This window comes from Emydura macquarii, unplaced genomic scaffold, assembly GCF_026122565.2.
Source record: "Emydura macquarii macquarii isolate MOO-44397 ecotype Brisbane River unplaced genomic scaffold, CSIRO-AGI_Emac_v2 contig_1253, whole genome shotgun sequence".
Lineage (NCBI taxonomy): Eukaryota > Metazoa > Chordata > Testudines > Chelidae > Emydura > Emydura macquarii.
Window position 1 is genome coordinate 76,354,257 of NW_027131390.1, and position 22,201 is coordinate 76,376,457.

Consider the following 22,201-nt stretch of genomic DNA (forward strand, 5'->3'; position numbering starts at 1 on the left):
TACACCCTCTCCAATTTTTCAACACCCTTTTTAAAATGTGGACACCAGAACTGGACATAGCATTTCAGTGTCTGTCTCACCAATGCTGTATACAGAGATAAAATCACCACCCTACTTACTACTCCCCTGTTCATATATCCAAGGATCACATGAGTCCTTTTTGCCACAGCATCACACTGGGAACTCATGTTCAGTTACTTGTCCACTATGACCCCTAAATCCTGTCCAGCGCCACCGTTTTTCAGGATACGATCCCCCATGCTGTAGGTTCCTTATTCCCAACTGTATACCTTTGCATTTGGCTGAACTGAACTGCATTTTGTTTGAATGGGCCCAGTTCACCAAGTGATCCAAATCACTCTATGATTATTAGCCATTCCACCAAGCATCGTGACATCTGCAAAATTTATATTTTTATATTAACTTTTACATCATTTATGAAAATAATGAACATCAAGCCTAGTACTGATCCTTGTAGAACCTCACTAGAAACACCCCATTCAGTGATTATTTCCTACTAACAACTACTTTGAGATCTGTCAGTTAGCCACTTATTCATCCATTTAATGTGCACTCTATTGATATAATACTATTTTTTAAAATCAGAATCATGCAGTACTAAGTCAAAACACCTTACAAAAGTCTATTTATATTACATCTACACAGTTATCTTTATCAACTAAACTTATAATATCAAAGAATTAAATCAGATTTGTTTGATGGTTTCCACAAAATCATATTGACTGGCATTAATTATAGTCCTATTCTTTATCAGTTGACTCTTATATCAGCTTTTCCATTATTTTGCCTGAAATTGATATTAACTATAGGTCAGTTAGTCTACCTGAATCATACTGCTTGCTCTTTTTGAAGAGCTCTTGCTGACTTTTCCAGACTTCTAGAATTTCCCTGGTATGCCAAGATTTATTAAAAATTAATATCAGAGGACAAAAGATCTCCTCAGCCAGCTCTGAAAGTTACCCAGGCTGCTGATTTTAAAACATTTATCCCTAGCAGATGTTAACATCTTCCTTATTGATGGACTAGAAAGTACTTTATCATCTCATGTGTTACAAGTACATCCTGTGTCTTTCCAAACACAGAAAAGGAATATTTTGGACACTTCTGCCCTTTTTGCATCATTAACAATTACTATCTCCATCTAGTAATGGGCCAATACCATTATTAGGATTTCTTTTGTTCCTAATATATTTTAAAAACTCCTTATTGTCTTAGCTCTACCAGCCATGATTTTTGCCCTTGTGTCTTTATCTTCCTTTACCATTATTTTATGCTTTGTAACTTCTAATTTATTTTGATTTATTATTTATTTCCCCTTTTTTCCCCATGTTATATATTCCTTTATTACTAATTTCTCTGAGGTGTCAAGGGGGAGAAAAGATCAGTAAAATCACCTCCCTCACCTTGGTGAGAAATCTATCAAACTCCAAGTGAAAATTTCTGTTTTGGCCTTCTGCCACTTTATGTCATGCTCTTTGCTCACTGCACCCCGCAGAGAAAGCCTTCCAACTATGTCCAAAGTCCCAGTAAACAAGCCCCAACAATCAAGCAACCCCTAATTCCGTCACCTATACGCCACATGTGTCAATTCTCTGCAGGAGCACAATTCCCCTCCTCCACACAATACTTCATTCACCCATTATCGTACTCTAGAATTCAATCTCCTTATTTTTACCCAGTTGATAGTACCCAAGAACCCAATCTCTTTACCACCCAAAATTTTATTTTTACCCAGCTTTACACCCTCCAACCCAAAACCTCACTCCTACTGCAACTCTATTAAGCCATTCCCTCTGACCTCATTGAAGTTCCCTACCAAACCCAAGATCTGTCACATTTCTAGTCTTTACAGATACAGCCTTGTAATCCATTCATTCCCTTCCTTCCCAAGATATTGCCACCTCACCAAGTCCACAGCTAGAAGTGATTTAGTTCAGCCTCCCTTGCTATGAAATGGTGATCAAACTGCAAAATTATTTTCGGTCATTCTCTCCAGGAATCACTTCCCCCCCTACTTTGTCTTTATGCCAGTTCCCCTGAAGCAACATGCTCCAGTAACTGCCACACTTCACAGCACATGCTCCCTCTTGCCTCCTGCAGTAAAACACTGCAAAGCTTTACTGTCTGATGCCTCTCTGTTGCTGGTACTCCATGACAACCAGTACTCTGTTCTGCTCACCTCCCAGGTACTGGTCCTCACATCTGGATTCCCTGGCCTCTTCCTGACCACAGTTCCATGGGCCTCTCCTGCCCGATCACTCAGCCTTGGACTGCAGCTGGGCCAATCTCCTTCTGCTGATGTGACGACAGACTATCCCCTCCCATCTCCAGGTCCTCAGGTCATCACAGCTCACCAGTGGATCCAGGTCATGCCCTCAGCGAATCAATTCAGCCACACGGTCATCTCCCACAAAAGGGATGGATTTCCACTTTCAGTAGCCTGCACAGGACCTTTCTCTGCTAACAGCAGAGTTCTCCACTCAACACGAACTCCGTCACAGTCTGCCAGGTAGCACCTTCATCAGGCTGGCTCAGCATTAGTGCCCCTTCCAGGGGGCCCACATTCCTCCTCGCACTCAGCTCTGCCCTCCACCTGCCCGCTCCTGGTGCCTCTAAGGCCTCTTGTTCTCCATGTTCTCCTGCTGCCCACCAGTATCTAGTATTGTGCCTCATGGTCTGTTGAGTGGCTCACCCCATGGCCCTGGCAGCAATCTCCCTCTGCAGCACACCGGAGAAGTTACAGGAAGCAGGGTCTCCAGGCTCCTAGCAGTACCCAGTCGAAGAGGCACAAGAAGAGGGCCCAGGACTCAGACATACAGGAAGGACCAGACAGTCAAATCTCTCCAGAAGTCTGTTTTCTTTCAGGAAAAGTTAAAGGAGAAAGATTTTGTATTTATTTCTTTTATTCTTTTGCTTGGTGCCACTTGAAAGCCCTCAGGCAGAGCCTTAAGGCACCAGACAGTTCAGCTCCAACTAAAATCTCTGTCAGCCATTCAGTTTCCAACCTTTTAAATAGTAATATGAGGGGAATAGAGAGGACCAGGATATATGTATCATGCAGGGGATTGTCTCACTCACAAGCTCCACCCATAATATATATTCCTCTATAGCTACAAAATCTTCCCATCCATTATTAGAATATTACATCTGTCACAAGCCAAATGCTATCCAGGGAAACAGCTGGATAATAAAATTTGACATCCTAACATCCAGGACATCTGATGAACCAGCTGAAAAAGTAGTCTGATTTCTGGACACCCCTACCCATGATACAATCTATCACTGAATTTCTGGGAATGAAGATCACTTCATAACCCAAAGCCATTCTTCCGTCCATCATGTCAGAAGATGGAAGAGTGGCATGCAAGAGGATGGAAATAAATCAAGAAGTTCAAGTATGAATGCCTGTCTGCTTCCCTTAAGCCAAAGAAACAGGGTAATTCTTGTTGTGTGCTTCAATATCCTTGTTGCAACCCTTCCTAATAGGCATCATTTAGAAGGTGCTAAGAATGAGAAAACAAGCAGGTCCTTGTTAAACTTCCTATCAAACAGACATCCTGAAGCTCCTGTACTGGGGTTCTCCATCACAGTGAGAGCAGTCTTAGTACTGAATTATTTCATCAGAAGAGCAGGGGCCAACTTCCAACACCATGTTCAGCTCTGGAAGAGCACAGCAGAGAAGAACATCCTTTCCAGAGAAAGAGGCAGGTGCTGTCATATCTCTGTTTATAATTCAACATACCTTACAAAGCATATTTATAGCAGGGCATCTTCCAGGCCTTCCTAACATAGGAACTCACCTGAAGAACTGTAGACGAGGATTATACCCAGAACCACAAGCTCAACAGAAGCAGCAGGTGTTAGGACAAGTCAGACTGACATCAGTATATTTATATGCCAGATGACTCTCTGGGAACTGTACCTGTCAGAAAAGTACCAGAAGCAGGCTGGGCTAGTACAGAAAGGCCCAAACCTGGAAAACCATTGAGAAAAGCATAATTCATTCCCCAATGGCCCAGGGCATGGGAGCTGCTGTTCTTCCTTGTTCCTAGAAGGAGAAACAAAAGATAAGAGACTGGAGTGCCAAAGTGTGCACTCCAGCTGCCAGGACAAAGGAAGAAAGACTGAAGAGGAACAGATGGAGACTGATATTTCTTTTGTCTACAGGTTGCTTTATCATATGAGTAAGTGGGGGAATTCTTTTTAGGATTGGAAGAAGATACATAAATCGTATATCTAACAAAATGACATTTCTTTAATAATGTCTCGGTTACTAGCTTTTCAGTTATTACAAGGTACACAGTTTACTACAGGCAATTACTAATGTCTTTATGAACTCTCCATCCATTACAAACATGTTTCTATTTACTATTATAAGAACTGAGAGAAAAAAGCTACACTTACATGTATTCGAAATAGGTAGTTCAACCTCACCTTTGGATTTTGGAATTAACTCCCCACAGCTCAGTATTCGTACTTCAGCATATGGTTTACTAGATGTATCTGTTTTCTGGTTTTCTATCTCTCTCACAACTTCCTGTCCTGAGATGACTTGTCCAAAAACAACATGAAGTCTGAAATTTAAAAAAAGAAGGTAAAATGCAAGTTTTTACTGCAATAAAAGATTGAAAATTTTAGGTGCTAAATATTTTTAAAGCACTATCCACACTTTAATCTTCACAAACACATATAAAGGAGATAAGATATTTACCCATCTAAGTGAGGTGTAGGCTTGGTTGTTCTTTTGATGCAATCACAAAAGGAACAATTAAAACAAAAAGAAAAACAAAGTTAGCACCCTTTACAAAGGAAACAAAACTGCATTTGAAACAAAATTAAGTGCATGTATTAAGTTAAAAGTTATCTTGAACGAACTAATAAAATTCAACAAAACGGAATTCTTAATTTATAATAGCCACGTAGTGTTTGTGTACAGTTCAGGTTATCAGTGAATGAAACATTGCATAAGGTTCCTTACTTGGTTTGATAAAAATAAAATGTAAGGAAGTAAATGAAGATATTCTTGCATTAATACAAAGGTCCCCAAACTGCGAGGTCCTTGTTAACATTTAACATAATATTTGTGCAGATTTGGGATCCCTTAGGAATCATGGGATTTATACCAGTGTAGCTGAGATCAAAATTTGCCAGTTAATTCTGCCAATTATCTTTGTTAGTTTTCTTCATTGACTGTATGGACTATGGACCTGATTCTGGACTCACACCAACATAAATCAGGGGTAACCCTTCGGAGCAGATGGAATTTTAAGGTAGTGAAAGACCCTACACTGGTGGAATTTAATTTTATATGTTTGTGAGGCTAAAGGATTGTGGGTTTATTTTTGGTTTTGTTTATTTGTAATATCATGAGATCTGTATGTGTGTCCTATTTATACCTGGGAAAACAAAAAGGCAAAAGATAGGATTGTGATTTCACGTTTTCTGCAAGACTGTCTAAGCAGTATATAGCTCATTTGTGCATTGAAGTTTGTGAAACAAAAATAGCATACAGTTAACCAAAACAGGTACCAAAGCAGAACATTCAGGGTTTTCTGCTGTAATAAATTACCATGTATTAATAGTTTTATAGATTTTAAGGCCAGAAGGGGCCATTAGATCATTTAGTCTGACTGTATAAAACAGGCCATAGAATTTCATGCAGTTACCCTCGTATTGAGCTCAGTAGTTTGTGTTTGACTATAGCATCTCTTCCAAAAAGGTATCCAGTCTTGATTTGAAGATTTCAAGAGATGGAGAATCCATCACTTCCCTTGGTAGTTTGTTCCAATGGTTAATCACCCTGCCTTTTTTTAAAAAGTACCTTATTTCTCATTTGAATTTGTCTAGCTTTAATTTCCAGCCATTGGTATTATTAACTAATACACCATAAAAAAGGAGCGTGGAGGAACGTTGGGGGAGGGGCACGGCAGGGCCTGGGCCAGTCCCCACAGGGGGCGCGAAGGGAGCACCATCCAACCCTGCTCTGCCAGGAGCTCTGATCTAGTCCTGCCTGCCCAAACACGGCCTAGCCCCCGGTCCTGTAGCTGCAGCCCGGCTTGGCGCCTAAACGCGGCACCGGCCTCAAAACCCGGCACTCCAGCTCTAGCTGCCACAGCCTCCAGTCTCAGCCACCAGCCTCTCAGCTCCTGGCCAAGGCGTCAGCCTCAGCCTCCAGCCACAGACCCTGGCCCAGCTGCTGCACCCCAACCCCCTGGCCGCCAAGGCCCACTCCATGCCCAGCCTCGGCCCCTGCTCCCAGCCTCAGCCCCTGACTGTGCTGTGGCTGGGAGGGGCACAGAAGGGGTAAGGGAGGGCATGATGTAAAAGGTTTGGGGACCACTGCATTAATACAATCTGTAGATAATATCTTATATACATAGTATCACAAAATGCTATATTGATTCAATCATATGGACACCTGAGGACAGATTTAAAAAGAAAATGAATCTGTAACTCAGAGGAGACTGCAAATAGTCTTATAGTCACTAGAAAAGGAAGCAGTCAGAAGTCAGAAAAAAAATAGCTGGGCACCTGCTTCATGACATTTGATCTAGCTCTAGAATTGACTTAAAGAGTCTTTAAGAAGAACTTTATAGCTACAATGTAAGTGATTCACACAAGCTTCCACAGCCTGCAGGCCAGGAATGGACATTCCATGACATGCAAGTATCAGTCATGAGAGAAAATCAGAAGCTGGATTGAAAGAGGCTAAAGGTCTGTCAGCAACCCAAAAATAACCATCTAATCGTAGATGATGCATGCAACTCAACACATTAATTAAGGGAAAGATCTTTAACAATTACAGGCTACAGGGGGTCAATTTCAAGAGAGAATGTTTTCTGTAGATAAGCCTGATTCAAAGGAATCTCTCTGTTGTAGATATATTGTGATAAATTCAGTCTTAATTTAGCACTTTTTTCCCTTTAAAATGAGATTGCTTTTAGAATGATTTTCAAAAGCCATGACTTTAAAACCACACCCCTTACCATAATCCCCAGAGCTCTTCCCATCCTAAAAAAAGATTCTAAGCAGACATTTTACAAGAAATAGAGAAAAGTTTGTGGAGAACATCAATTAGCTTTGCATAATTTGTCCAAATTAGAGGTGAGCAATGATTTTTTTCTGTGTACACAAGAGGCACTCATCTAAAACAATAAGTAGTACTAAAAATGATCAGTTTATCTCCAAGATAGGCATTTTTAGGAAGCAGCCGTTTTACATAGAGCTTCAGATCTGGAAAACCTATTTACATTTGATAAATGGAAAAAGGTTTAGTCTTTTCAACAATTAAGTGATTACTACACCCTCAATTGTGTAAGCAGCATACCAAAGTAATACAAAACTTACATAAAGAACTGTGAACCGTTGGTATCTTTCCCTCTGTTGGCCATTGAGAGAAGAAATTCTTTGTTGTGCTTTACAGCAAAGCTTTCATCTAGAGAAAGTGTTTTTGATTACTTTAAAACACCAAATATTTACTTTGTTCTATTAGTTATCGTTCTATTTTTCCCCCTCACTCGCAAAGTCAACCCAGATAAATTTTCATTGCAGTAAAGAGCATTAAAAAGAATTAGTTTCAAAATAAAGTATATTGTATCATGTCCTTGAGATACATTATGCTTCCCATTCTAATGCCTGGAATTTAAAAAGGAGAAAAGCGAAAAAGCATATTTTGTTATTTTCACCTGTCTATTAAATTGTAGTTATGGTATGAAGAGTGACTGTAAAAATGAAACTCTTACTCAACAGATATACTTCCTGCATACACTCATGCAACATCTATGTATAGTAAGAGTAGGCCTTCACTATTTTTCACTCCTGTTGGCACATGCAGATCCATACATCTTTGGAAGAACAAGCTGGTTTTTTTCCCCTAGCTCATGCATCATTAATATAATTTTTAACTATGTTTTAATGCAACATATTTATTAACAGTGGTGATCCAATCTGGTGTCAAGCCAAAAAAGCAGCTTTACTTTCATATACCAGGATGAGTTTGCAGAGCTTGCTGTTAGAAAAATAAGTTTTGCTTAAGATGATCAAGCTCGATATGGAAGTCACAAAATTAATCATGATAGCAGGTTTATAATCAGATATGTACACATGTAAGTCTGATAAGGTTGACAGATTTGAATCAGAATAGCTTGATCCTCATTTAGACAAATATTTTCTGAACAAAATAGTGATGTAAACAAAATACACCTTACAGCCTTCATTCTGCAATCATATCAGCTACCAAAGACACCTGTGTCCATGCAGAACTGCAATAAACCCAATGGGACTCTGATTTGGTATGCACAGACCCCAAATGATTGCAGGAGCAGGACATGGATTACAAGTTTAATATTTATAAGACAGAACATTTGAAAAAGGTATATAGATTAGCATGATTTAAAAAAACAACTTTACCTTCAAAAAACCCACCATAAATGGATTCTCCTCCCCTCCCATTTCCTTGAAAGAAAGAAAGAAAAAAAAAAGACAAGTATAAATCATTTGAAGTTCAAGATGTGCTTAGTGACTCCTAAAGAAAGTGTCATAATATAAAAGACATTTCAGTTATTGCATCTACGTCAAAATATCTTCAAGGATAGTCAAATAGGAAGCTACATCTTGACAGTCTGCTTAAGTAGAATGGGACTGAGCAAATGCAATTGGTTGCTTTTCCATTCATTCTCTCACACCTCTCTAGATCAAACTAGGCCTAATACCAGGAAATACAATGCTTTACCATTACACTAAAATTTTTCACTGGGAAGCCACTCCCAGCTAGAGAGATAAAGAAACTGAAAGCTATTTATAAAAATGTTCTTATTTGAAGGCCCTATTCAGCATTCCTCAAAGAACATACCTCTTAAAGTCAACAGACATTTCATCTGAACAAGGAGTGCTGAACAAGAACCTTAAAAATATCTTAATATTTAAGCATTGCAGTTTTCTTCTAAGGCTGTGTCCTACCTTCACTGAAGTCACCTCCTTGGATCATAAAATCTTTCACAACTCTATGAAACAGGCAACTTTTGTAATGCAATGGCTTCTGGGTAGATTTTCCAGTACCCTTTTCACCTAAAAGGGAAAGGGGGAAGAAAAAAAAAAGATACTTTGCACTTGTGTAACACCTTTCATGGGAAGAGCTCTAAGAGTTTGACTGATATTAACTATTAAAGTCTTGCAATCAGTTTGTGAAGTAGGCAAATATCAGTTTTATAGATGGGAAAACAAACAGATTAAGTCCAAAGCTGACCATTGATTTTGGTTCTCACTTTCTAGATACCTATCTTTCAGAGGTGCTGAGAGTTCACGACTCCAAAGGAAGATCTTTGGAGCTGTGGGTGCTCAGCATGTCTGAAAGTCAAACCTCAGTCTCTCAGGTTGGGCACTCAAAACTTGGGTTACGCCACCTCAATACCCACTTTTGAAAATGTAGGCCTACGTTAACTTGCCAAAGGTCACAAAGGAAGTCTGTGGTGAAGCTGGAGATAGGACAAAAGTCTCCTGACTTGAAGTCATGGCCTTTTGCCACAAGACCATCCTTCTTCTAAAAGAAGAAAGACTAAAGGCTTGTCTATCTAAGGGAATTTACCAGCATAAAAGTACAGGTATAACTGTATCAGCATCACTCAGAACCCCAAATGTATTGTCATTCCAGAATAAGATTGTCCAAATGGGGAATTATACCAGTATAACTATGATGGTAAAATTATACTTCTATAAATTTCTCTGTCTAGACAAAAGACTACTCCTAAAAGGCTAACACACTGCTGATGGCTGAACTGAACAAACCCTAAAATTAAAAAAGCACTACATTAAGTTAGAGTCTCCTATAATCTGAAGACAAGTTTTCAGATATTTGAGAAAAACCTACAGAGGTTCCATTACTTTCAGAAAATTGATTATATCTTTTTCAGGATTGATTGCTGGAAAAAAACTCAAGAAACTGATTCCTAGTTCCCTGCTCTAAACCCGTGGTTCTCAAACTTTTTAAATGGAGAACCCCTCCCCCCCATGGACTTTTGTCTAACAATTGCACCCCCTTCCCCTGAATCGCACCCTCCTATCACCCTTCTGAAAGGGGGGGCCTTTCAGAAAAAAACAGGGGGCGTTTCCCATGCTGTAGGCCCAGTTTTCTTCTTGAAGGGGGGGAGTTTGGGGGAAGGGGGCGAGATTGTTAGGGGGGCGCTTCCCATGCTATAGGCTCTAACAGTCATTCCCCCCCTTTCCCTGAACCACCGCTTTCAGGAAAAAATCCAGGGCCTACAGCGCAGGAAGTACCCGCTTAACGATCACGCCACCCTTCTCTCGAACCCCCCCTTTCAGAAAAAAACAGGGCCTACAGCACGGGAAGCGGGGAGCACGGCAGCAGCAATGCGGGGAGCAATGAGCACTGGCAGCAGCACAGAAAGCAGCGACAGCAGTGCAAGGGCAGCAGCAGCGCAGGGAGTGTGCCTGGCAGCAGCAGGGGGCTGCTGCTGCTGCTGCTGCAGGAGGTGGGTGGCAGCGGCTGCTTCTGTGGAGCATGGAGCTGAACCAGCTCTGTCCCCTGCTCTGCACCACCCCATGATCCATCTCGCACCCCCCAACTTTGAAAACCACTGCTCTAAACACTTTTGACCATACACATTCCCAATGTTTCAATAACAAAAACAAATTCAAATTCTGAACTTGAACTACTTTAAGTGCACATATATTACTTGTTTTTGATGTGGAAGTGGTAAGCAAAGATGCATAACAGAGATTGAAGTGTTATAAAAATAGGAATGGGGAGATGGTGGGAAATGTTGGCGATGGAGGAGAAACAAGTGAGTTTCACTATAAATCTACTGCTATAATGAACTAAGTTTAACCAATTTCTTTTCTCCTAGAAAAAGTAATATTTGAAACAGGTTGATGGAGGAAGGAGAAATCTGAGTCAGACTCACAACAACCATTTTAAATAATGTTTTACTTTAATTATTAGGCTTGGACAAATATAAATATTTTTCAATTAAAGTAGCAATTCAGCAGGAAAAAAATGCCATTTCAAAAGTATTTCCAGGACAGGGCTTTGAAAGGACTGTAGTTTGAATAAGGGTATGTCTTTACTGCTGGGACTGCATGGATCAGTGCAGTGGGATCAATTGAGTGGACTGTGGAGACCCGCTTAATCGATCCCGGAAGTGCTTTATGGTCGATGCATTAAATCCATTCCCTATCCCCCCCGAAAAGAGTAAGGCTGTGTCAACTGGAAGGTGTCTCCTGTCGACGCAATGCATTGGAGATGCCACAGCACAGCAACATAAGTAAGTTGATGGGAGTTATGCAAGCTACATTATGTGGCTTGCGTATCTCCCATCAACAGCCGGCATCAGTGTAAACCAGGCCTAAGAAACAGGGAATTTGAATTTAATTTGGGATTAGAGATCTCCACACATCTTCTACAAAGAAAAAACTAAAGGTGAAAGTTAAGAAGCTGATGGCCAATCTTGGAAAGCAAAGACAATGAATATTAGTGGTAGTTCAGTATATCACAGGAGTCAGAAGAAAGTCCATTAATGCCCAACTTCTTGACTTTTCATTGGCTATCTTTATTGTATGTTTATCATTTCCAGGATTGGTTAATATTACATAGTTTCAGCCAGCACAAACTGATTTAAATCAAAGAGATTTAAATCACTGACTTTAATCATGATTTAAATCAGCAAGCAGAAAACGATTTATAGAATTAATTTTAATCATGTTTTGCGTTTGTACTTTCTACTAACTTTTCTAAAGAAAGGTTGATTCTCATTAGATGAAAACCATTAAAACATATTGATTTACAATTAAATATAATCATTTACACTAAAGTTGATGCTTCTTTTTGCTGACTAGCAGCACACACAATATCTATACAAATTTATTTAAGCAATTATATAGTTTAACTTGCAATTACCCATAGCCTTAATTTTTACAAATTTAATTATGTAAAAAGATGGTGAATTATGAATTTCCTATTTACTAGATGATTCTTTTTTACTTGTGATTTGCGTCAAGCTCCATTTGGATGGAAATTCAAATTCAATTAAAATGCACAAAAGCATCATTTTAACTTTTTTATTATTAAATAAAACTACCTTAAAAGTGGATATAAGAAAAAAGTTTATCAAGAAGTTTATCAAATCATGTTTTACATTTAAAACTGATTTATTAAACAAAGGAAATATCTGTAGTTCATAAATTGAACTGATTGTTTATGATCAGCAAATCCTTCAAGAGTAAATCTCATCCTCTCATGAGTTTTTATGCATAGATTCAAAAAGGCAAACAAGCTTTCCTACTTTTTTCATCTCCCATTGTTTTCTTATTCTGAATTAAATGAAAGGAAGAAAACATTCTCTCTGCACCTGCACAAGAAGCTACTGCTGTCAAAAGCTGGTTTTGTACTTCAACAAACTGGTTTCAGATGCTTAGTCAGTGACTTACACAAGATCAATGATTTGACTTTCTTTAAAACTTGTCTGCAACCATTTGCTTAATATTATTTTTTGTATTTTAAATTAATTCTTTTAAAACAGTTTATAAATTTCAAATTTAATTTTAAATGTTTATTTTAAAAAACCTTGTATTTAATTAATTTAAATTTTAAAAAACCTGATATTTTTTCTTTACAAAAACAACATTGATTTTTATCCACCTTGTTTTCAACAGTAATTTTGAGGGCTGTGACAGATAGTTCACCTGACACGCCAGCATCTAAATTTGATTAGCATATGCTCCATGCACTAATTTATGCCACAACTGCAAGTGCTTCAGCATATAAAACTTGCATTAAATGCACACAAGACAGGAAGGTTAAATCTCTACAGAGACCAAGAAACAGTGTTTTAAAGTCTACCTTCATTTTCTGGTATGCAAAAAGTGATAATCATTGGATATCTACATGAGATTCTGTAGATTCATAATATGAAACTAACCAACAATGAATTAAGTTAAAAATCATAAATATACACAAACCTGTGCAAAGGCAGCGAAAGTTCTCACATGTCTTTGGGCACACATCAGAAAACAATTCAAAGACCACTCTTCCAGCTGAAAAAAACCCACACACATGTATAAAGTTAAATTTGTGTTCACTTGACCATTAAATATTTATATTGCTACAACATAATATAGTCTAGAAATTATTTTTCTCACCAGGTACATTGTTGATGGCTATGTCAAAAAAGCAACGCGGCCGCTGGACCTTGATTCCCATGGCTTCAAAAGTTTAAAGACTGTAAACAACAAGAATATAAAAACTGAGTTTCTCCTCTCTGTGTAGTGAAACTATATATTCACTTGATCTCAACCTAAAAGCTTTTTATGAAGGAAAGTGTAGCCACCCTGAAATATAAGTGAGCAAAACTGAGTGTCGAGATGTTGAGAAAGATGGTATTTTTTGCTCTCAAGTTGTTTTAAATATGAAATTCTATGAGATGTTGGTCTTCTTTAGGACAAAGGAAAAATAACTTAAAAACAATTTTCTGTGCACATTAAGTTTAACTTCATGTTGTTACCAACTCTTGCAAAACTTGCAGGAAAAATGCAATATTTTGTGTTTTTCTTAAAGCTCTAGCAACATCAGTCAAGGGATTATTATTGCTTGTACATTATTGCAATAGCACATTGGAGTCCAAGTCATGCACCAGTGTGCCACTGTCTTAGATGCTGTACAAACCCAGGACAAAAAGACTGTCTCTATTTCAAAGACTAAGAGTTTACAATCACCATTTTAATGAATCAAAGAGACCAGAAGATCTCACTTTTTATTAAAAAATTCCAATTGTCATGGTTGCAAAGAAAAATTTGTAAACATGAGTGAACATCTCCTAATAGCTCAATAATCCACTTTTTTTAAAAAAAACTTGTGATTTAAGACACTCATGATTTGGGGGGGCTAGACTTGTGATTTTTAGTGGTTGGGTTTGGCAATATTGACTTCATTCATGTTTATTTACTTCAATAGTTTTCACTTCAGGATCCAGCCCCACAGTTTCTTAGAGGAAAGCAAAAAAGAAGACTGCAAGAGAGAATAAGGTATCAGTTGATGAGAACGTCATCCAACTTCCTAACTGGCTTTATAAAAACATACCTGAAAAATAACAGCGAGGATTTGGGAAAAAATGGAAGCAATACAAACAGGTTGAGACCTTCTGGTCTCTTAGATGGGTAAAAGCTTAAGTCCCAGTAGAGTACTTTGATAATTTACTCCCAGAAGCCTTGGATCTTCAGTCCCAAAGTTGAAACAAATGGCATGAGGAGGTGAGGTGGAGAGGAGTACTTAACTTTGGGGACAATGGTCTCTGCATTCAGGCAATTTATTAAGACTGCCTTTGAACTATTTGCCAAGAAAAAACAAACAATTCCCTAATATGATAACAAATTCTTACTGATCATACTAAGAAATTAGAATATTTTTGCAGGACTATTCAGGGGGAACAGAAGTTAAATGGCACAGATTTATATAAGGAAGAAAATATTAAGTTCATAGTCAAGTATCATATGGGAAGTGGGAAATTAGATACTCCTAAGATGAAATTGGAAGAGATGCAAGGTTCACTGAGGTTTTAAACTTACGCCAAACAAATAAATACAACTGATCAGCCTAAGAAAATGCTGCAAATGACAAATACTTGCATCCTGGGTTACCCTTCATTATATAAACTGAAAAGGGAAGCTGTCTACTGTACCATAGCGAATCGTCTACACATTCTGTACCAGTTGCTTGCACAGAAGGCAATTGATTGACTGCCCCAGATAGGTATGAACATATCTCTTGCTGATCCCCCAACTCTGACTGAAACTGCAAAAGCGATTGACCTGCTGTCAAATGGTAAAGCACCTGGAGCAGATGCTATATCAGCAGAAGTTTATAAGGCTGGAGGCTTGCACATGGCTTCGAAACTGACTGAATTTTTCCAGTCAATGTGGACTCAACGAACTACGATTCAGGAGTACAAGGATGCATCCATCGTTCACTTGTATAAAGGGAAAGGTAACAGACAATCCTGCAACAACTATCGGGGCATCTCCTTGTCAATAGCCAGCAAAATTCTCACCAGAATTCTGCTGAATTGCCTTGTGCAACACATGAACAAGGGCTCTTGCCTGAGAGGCAGTGTGGCTTCAGGAAAGGTTGTGGGACCAGAGACATGGTGTTTGCAGCTCATCAACTTCAGGAGAAATGCCTGGAACAAAACTCCAACCTGTATATGACTTTTATTGACCTGATAAAAGCATTTGATACAGTCAGTCAGGAAGGTCTTTGGAAGATCATGGCAAAATTCGGTTGCCCGGAGAAATTCATCTCAATGATTCTGCAATTTCATGATGGCATGCTCGCTCACATTATGGATGACGTGAGTCATCTTAACCATTCCCTGTCACCAATGGAGTCAAGCAGGGTTGTGCGTTGGCCCCAACTCTCTTCAGTAGGATGTTTTCTGCCATGCTTACAGATGCCTTTCATGACTGTGCCACCAGGATTGGCATCAGATACCGGAATGAAGGCAAGCTTTTCAAAGCAATCCAAAAGCAATACTGCCTTACTTTCTTTCTTTTTTTTAAATAAAGTCTTCTCTGCTAAATAATGGATCAGAATGGCAGTTCTCTTCCCTCCACGCTGAAAAGGTTGCCTGGTCGTAAAAATATTGTAATATACAATTCGATGACCATTAGTCTCAAGCATTTATTAAGATTGTAACAGAGCCCATGTTGGGTAGTACATGAGTCAGTTCTACTTCTCTGAATATCCAAGAAATGTATGTACTATGTTTATCAACAGCCTTACAAATCTTTGTGTACATCTACACAGCAAAAAACCCAAAACTCTGCAGCAGCAAGTCTCCGAGCCCAGGTCTACAGACTCGGGTAACAGTGATAAACATAGACATTCAGGCTGGAGACTGAGCTCTGAAATCCACCTCCCTCCCTGGGCTTCAGAGTCCAAGGCAGAACCCTTTAAGGAAGGGATCAAAGTACACAATACTGAATTATCAATGCATTTACAGAGTCCTGTTAAAAGAAATGTTAACTGCCAAGAGATCAAAAGCTTCTGAATATCATAGGTGAAGCGAGTAGCAATGCCTACAGTTAGGCTGCCTACCACTTTCCATAATAAGACATTTTACTTCGTTAGTGAGGCTAAAATTTTCCATGCTGGGTATCTGCCTCAGGCAGAATTTATTTGTTTGTTTTGTTTCAGAAGAAGTGGTTCACACATTTCTGAGAACAAGGGGTACAAGGGTAAAACAATGTATTTTCCCCTAACTTAAAAAATTTGTACAACCTTTAACACAAAAAAGCTCTAGCATCTCCATGTCTTGGAGAAGGGTCTTGAAATTTGACACAGTGTTCACTTTTATGAGAGAAACATGCCTTCTACTGTCCTCATGACTGACTGCATGTTTCGTGGAGGTATGTTAGAGATGGGCAGCACTGTTATCCAAAGTCTTCATTGAGCATGTACGTAATCCAGCACGGCAGGGGCATAAACAGGACTTTTCCTGGCAGGCCAGGGGATCGTGATGCCAGGAACCAGACCTGAACAGGGAGACTGTTGCTCCTGTGCTCCCTCTGCTGGTATCCAGAAGGAGCAGGCAGCCTGACTTGTTCAAAAGCAGTACGGTGAGGACAATGAAGAGGCCCACAGGGGCAGGCTGAGAAGAGGGGGTGCATGCAGACTGTTTGATGATGAGAGTGGAGATGAAAACTTACTATTGCATCAGTTTCCCTGTTAACTCAAGTGGTGAGGACCACGTTACAGATCTGAAGGTTTACACTCTGTTGATGATCCAATATGAACTCAATATAGTTCCATGTCATGGAATTTGTTTAAGCAGTTTGATTTTTTTTTTAAATTAGGAAATTTCACTTTAAAAACCCTATGTTAAAAGAACATTCAGGTTGCAAAGCCTGAGCAACCTTAATTTGGCTTCCCTATGCATATACATTAAGATGTAGTCTTCAATTATATGATCATATACATACAAAAAGGCTGTGTAATTAAATTTAGTTAAGTTTGTATAATATTAACAAATGAGAATTGAAATAAATTACTTTGGAATTCTAACGTCATGGAATAATGTTAGGTTGTTCGGTTTTTTAAGTAACTATGGATATACAATAGATATAACTAAATATACTGGATAGCAAGGATATAAAATCTACACCTTCATCAGTTAATTGCAATACCAAAATTGGACAGCATATATGGAAAAAGAAAAAGTTTAGTTTTCTTCTGGAAGATCAGAATTATACGAGCTGCACTTACAACACATAACTAGTTTTGACTCAAACATCCAATCAGGGAGGATCACCAGTAGTTCAAGCTGCAGCATGAGCACGGTAGAGCCACATCACAGAGAAAATAACTAGGTATGTGACTAGGTATAGCAAACCAGTAAAAAGCAAGGAAGCACTCTAAAGAAATGCCAGAAGAAACACTTAGCTATTGGATACCAGAGATTTGAAGGATGTGATTATATGACACAGGAAAATAAGTTTGAGAGCAGCAGCATAAAGGAAAAATGATGCTAGTGAGAAATTATGGTGCACTTTGTGAATAGTCATTTCTGCTTTAAAAAAAACAACACATAGCCTGAGCTAAGAAGGCAATTTCTTTCCTTGAAAGAGTTATTGTGAATGTTATAATTGAGAATAAAACAGAATAAGTGATACTCAACTTCCTCTGTAAAAGAAAAAGTTAAATTTTTCTGGTAGGTTTCTAGTCTTAATGCCACCCTCATTTTCTTCTCCCACTCTCTCTCTCTCCTTTTTTCTATGCTGCCCCTTACACAAGAAAAACCTAATTATTTGTCAAATCACCAGACTCTACTCATTCAAATCTTTCCTTAAATCTCACTTCTGACATGTTGCCTACATGTAGCAATTTTTTATTAAATTATATAATTAAAATAACACCTTGCTATTCTAACTCTCATTCTATGCTATTTATGTTTGTTGCCTTTGTTTATGCCATTTCTAAAATTAGGTGATGATTATACACTGAAAATTGTGCAAGCAGACCCCTGTGCTCACATACAGCCTCATTGGGGGCTCTGTTCAAATACAGCAGTATACCTTATGAACTGTAAGTTGCAGAATTGGGGCCTTAAATTGTAAGACTGTATTGGGGGAAAGGACAATATTTTTTATGAGTTCTCTAAAGCACTAGTAAGTATGCTTTTGAAAGCTGTAGTAATAAACAACAGTAACAGGTTATAAAATGGGGAAAATCTTAGATTAACTTGATCTAAGTATTTAAGATACGAAACGTAGTTGTAGCTGTGTCAGTCCCAGGATATTGGAGACACAAAGTAGGTGAGATAATATCTTTTATTGGACTAACTTCTATCAATAGTTAGTCCAATAAAAGATATTATCTCACCCACTCTGTCTAAGTATTTAAGGTAGCAGGTAACTGAAAAATATATTTTGACATTAGCATTCTGATACTAGTACCTAAACTAGCGCACCCAACTTTTGCTGCACAGGCAATTTGTTTGAGACATGTACCTAAATTGCATGAGTATTCACCTACGCTACTGTATCCAAATAAGAACAGACAACCTTAATATTTGCTATTACCTTTAATTGTAAATACTAATCGTTAATAAAGATACATGGAAATTTATTTCACACTCTGCCATTTTTTTCCTTTCTGTGTCATCCCACGAACTTTTGCTTAATTTGATGGATTTGTTTATGTAGAATACTGCATACTTAAAAAGTTAACAATGGTGTTTACCCTACGTACTTGTGAGGCAAGTCAGCAAGTGACCCAGAAACAACCTCTTCCCCACAACGTCCACTCAGACTTGGACGATTTCTGAGGCTCTGCTAAAATCCTGGAGAGAAACTCATTGATTACTAAATTGAAACTCATCCATAAACTATTAGTTTGATTTAGGGATTAATGCCTCAATATAAAAGACAACTCTGTGGATGCACTGTATTCATTATATGGCGAATATCCAAAATCCTGCTTTTTAACAAAAAGGATATGGGTACAAATGTTGAATGCAGAACCAATATACTACTGAAAAACTTAGGCCTGGTCTATACAGCAGACCTATATTAGCTATTAGCTACATCGCTAAGGGGTATGAAAAATCCACACACACATCCCCAGCAGACAGCAGTAGGCTGGCAAAAGAGCTTCTCCCGCCAACATAGCTACCGTCTCTTGGGCAGGTGGATTAACTATGCCACTGGGAGAGCACTTTCCTGTCGGGATAGAGCGTCTTCATTAAAATTCTACAGTGGCACAGCTGCATCAGTGCAGCTGCGCTAATGCAGTGTTTTAAGTCTAGACTTGCCCTTAGAATAAAACAATTAAAAGTGATAAACTCAATGTTACCTTAATCTCTGTGTGTGCATATCTATTTTTTTTTAAAAAGAAATTTAAATACAAAGAGTGAGAAAATACCTGGATCTCACTACAGATTTCCAAAGACATATAGCCAAAGAGACACTATGGAAACTTAGCAGATGAGACACTAGAAACACCTATTTAGAAGGCCACAGTGAAAAAGCAGTGCAAAACCATTCTCACACTTAAAGGAATCAGAAATAATGTAACTCTAGACGTAATAGAAGTTTTAGGCTTCACAGGAACAAACTGATTTTTCAGTCATTTATCTTTTCTTATAAAAACTGACCTGAAGACTAATTCTCAGTTAAGTCTGGGAAGCTGCAGTTTGTGAAGTTCAGCAATTTGAGCCTAGCACATTAAAAATATTAATTTTTGTCACATTCTGTAATGTTACTTAAAAAAATGGATGAAGATTTTGCTCAAACTTTCCAAAAAACTCTCATTTAGGTTGAGACCAAGTGCGGAAATTCTTAGCCCCAAAGATTTTTTCAAAGTTTGTGAGCATGTAAAGGGATTATAATTAGATCTTCTGTTTCGGGGGGTTGTTTATTCATTACATTTTTCAGGGTTTCTTTTTAGAAATTTTTGAGTTTTATGTAGATGTCTAAAATTGCAGGTTTCCAGGCTCTCTCTTTGTGTGTGTGTGTATATATATATCATAATGAGTAACATATTATACAGTAGTATATGCTGTGATGAGTAATCTGTTTATACAATGTGTTCTGTGCTATGCTTTAATGTAGTATTGTTTAAAATATTTAATGTGCATTACCAGGGTCTACGTAGACCAATTAACACTCAACACATTAGTGCACTTTAGAAACCACACTCCCTGTAATCTGGTGAGTTTGCATCAGTCCACCAGCTCGAGGAACAAAACAGTCAGCCACATGCAAGCCCTGTTTCAGCCTTCTGCACAGGCCTTTACTCTTCTGTCACACAAATGCAAGGAACACAAGAAAGTAACAAAAGTGATAGTCCTTATCTGGACTGATACTTCAGCATCCTCTACCCATAGCTCAAGGGTGACAACTGTTCCTTTGCCTCAGTGGAACCACAGGGTCTACCTGCCCTGTTGCTGCCCAGCAAATGTTTGTTTCTCCTGGCCCTCCCTTTCACAGAGTTGGGCCCTCACTTATGTCTTTCAGCTGGGAATCAGAGCCAATCACTAGCTATTGCTTAGCTGGATCATCTGGTTCCCAACACCTACCTGGTGGGCTTCTCTATAGATCAGGGCTTGCTGCTCCCTGGCCCTGCAGACCTTAAAGGAACAACCCTGCATGCCCGTCTACACCCCCATGGTCTGCATGACTGCTCCACGTAGACAAGATCTTCCATCCAAGTAACCATTGCCAGTGTTTATTGAATAAACACCAATATTTCTTTTTTGTTTTTGTATCAGGGATGTTTTATCTGTGTTTATAGAAGCCCTAATCACAATGGTAGTCTAAACACTGTTCACTCAAGGAATAATTATGGTGAAAAACACCTTCATTACCCCTCCAACAAAGCTATTCCTCTATAGCCTGAATAAAACAGTTTAACACATAATTTTCTATACAATCATTTTTTTAACAATACAAGTTGTCTTATTTTTCCTATATCTTATTTTCCTTCACTCCATTCTCCCTTCCTAAATTAGATCATGCTGTATCTTTTTGTACATTGTTTTCAATGTTTTTTCCTCTTTCCTTTCTCTCTCCCTTCAACTGCTATGTCCCTTTCTTTCTTCTATTGCGTTCTCTGTCTCCATCCTTTTTATTTTGTCTTTCTCCCATTTCTCTACCAAGAATCTTTCAATGAACCTAACGTCTCTTATTTAACTTTATTCCATTACTTTCTCTCTCCCCCACTTGCATATACCTTCACTACTACTATCTCACTCACTTCTTCATGCAGAGTTTGAAAAATTGACCAGACACCAAACTGTCAACAAATTAATCTAGTAACCAAAGACCAGCACAAAAGATTTCCTGCCACACACACAGAATGCCCAGGAAAACACTCTGGTGAGAGGTCAACTCATCTCTATCCCCACCCCTCTTGCCCCTCAAAAGAATGCTGAGATTCCAACCTAAGTGCTGTCCCTGAACTGTTTGTGGGACAACACTTCATATCCTTCACAGCCTCCCTCTAGTATAAGAGAAAAAAGTCCATTTGCAATAGAAGAGATTAATTAAATTTGTAATTATGATCTGTGAACCAATGTATAAATTTAGGACTAAATACTTACCTCAGGCTACACCCAGGGTATAGGGCCATGGATGGGAGGGGTGTCAAAGAGATATTTGCAGAAAGATCAAGGAGTAGAAAATGGTCTTTATGTAGGGTATGTCTATGGTCAGTGTAGACCCTATCTACGCCAATGGGAGAGATTCTTCCTTCGGTGTAGATAATCCACCTCCCCAAGAGGCAGTAGCTAGGTTCAGTGGAAGAATTCTTCCGCTGACCTAGAGCTGTCTACACCAGGAGCTAGGTCAGCATAGCTGCGTCTCTCAGGGGTGGGAAGGTTCAGAATTTAGACATGCATTAAAAATAAAGTTTCTAACCCTAATGATTCTTCTGTCTTCAGACAGATAGTTTCACTACATTTGTTGCTGCCCATGGCTTTCCAAAAAACAGCAGAGTGAAACTGATCACTCTAATCAGTTTCATTTCTGTTATTCATAACCTTGGGACAATCAGTGAGAGGACAAGAACCATGTCATTTTACTCTGCAACTTCTATTTTTGAAAGCTGTACATAAAAGCAAGCTTTAAGGAAGAAGGATTTTTTTTTTATTTTTATTTTTTTAAGAAAAAAGGGAAT

General features: G+C 38.6%; 1 protein-coding gene across 3 annotated transcripts in view; it reads right to left on the reverse strand.

Moving 5' to 3' along the window:
• Window positions 1–22,201, reverse strand: part of PPIG (peptidylprolyl isomerase G) — a 43,665-nt gene that overhangs the window by 19,288 nt on the left and 2,176 nt on the right. Inside the window, exons 2-8 of one of the 3 annotated variants that reach the window (XM_067549281.1) lie at window positions 13,174–13,253; window positions 12,994–13,068; window positions 8,980–9,087; window positions 8,446–8,475; window positions 7,369–7,456; window positions 4,733–4,762; window positions 4,456–4,595 (exon numbers count right to left, since the gene is read on the reverse strand). In XM_067549281.1, coding sequence (XP_067405382.1) covers window positions 4,456–4,595; window positions 4,733–4,762; window positions 7,369–7,456; window positions 8,446–8,475; window positions 8,980–9,087; window positions 12,994–13,068; window positions 13,174–13,234 — 532 coding nt within the window. In that variant the 5' untranslated portion in view covers window positions 13,235–13,253. Of the gene's footprint in view, window positions 1–4,455; window positions 4,596–4,732; window positions 4,763–7,368; window positions 7,457–8,430; window positions 8,476–8,979; window positions 9,088–12,993; window positions 13,069–13,173; window positions 13,339–22,201 lie in introns of those variants that run through there. The other 2 variants (XM_067549279.1, XM_067549280.1) reach the window with 2 other exon arrangements.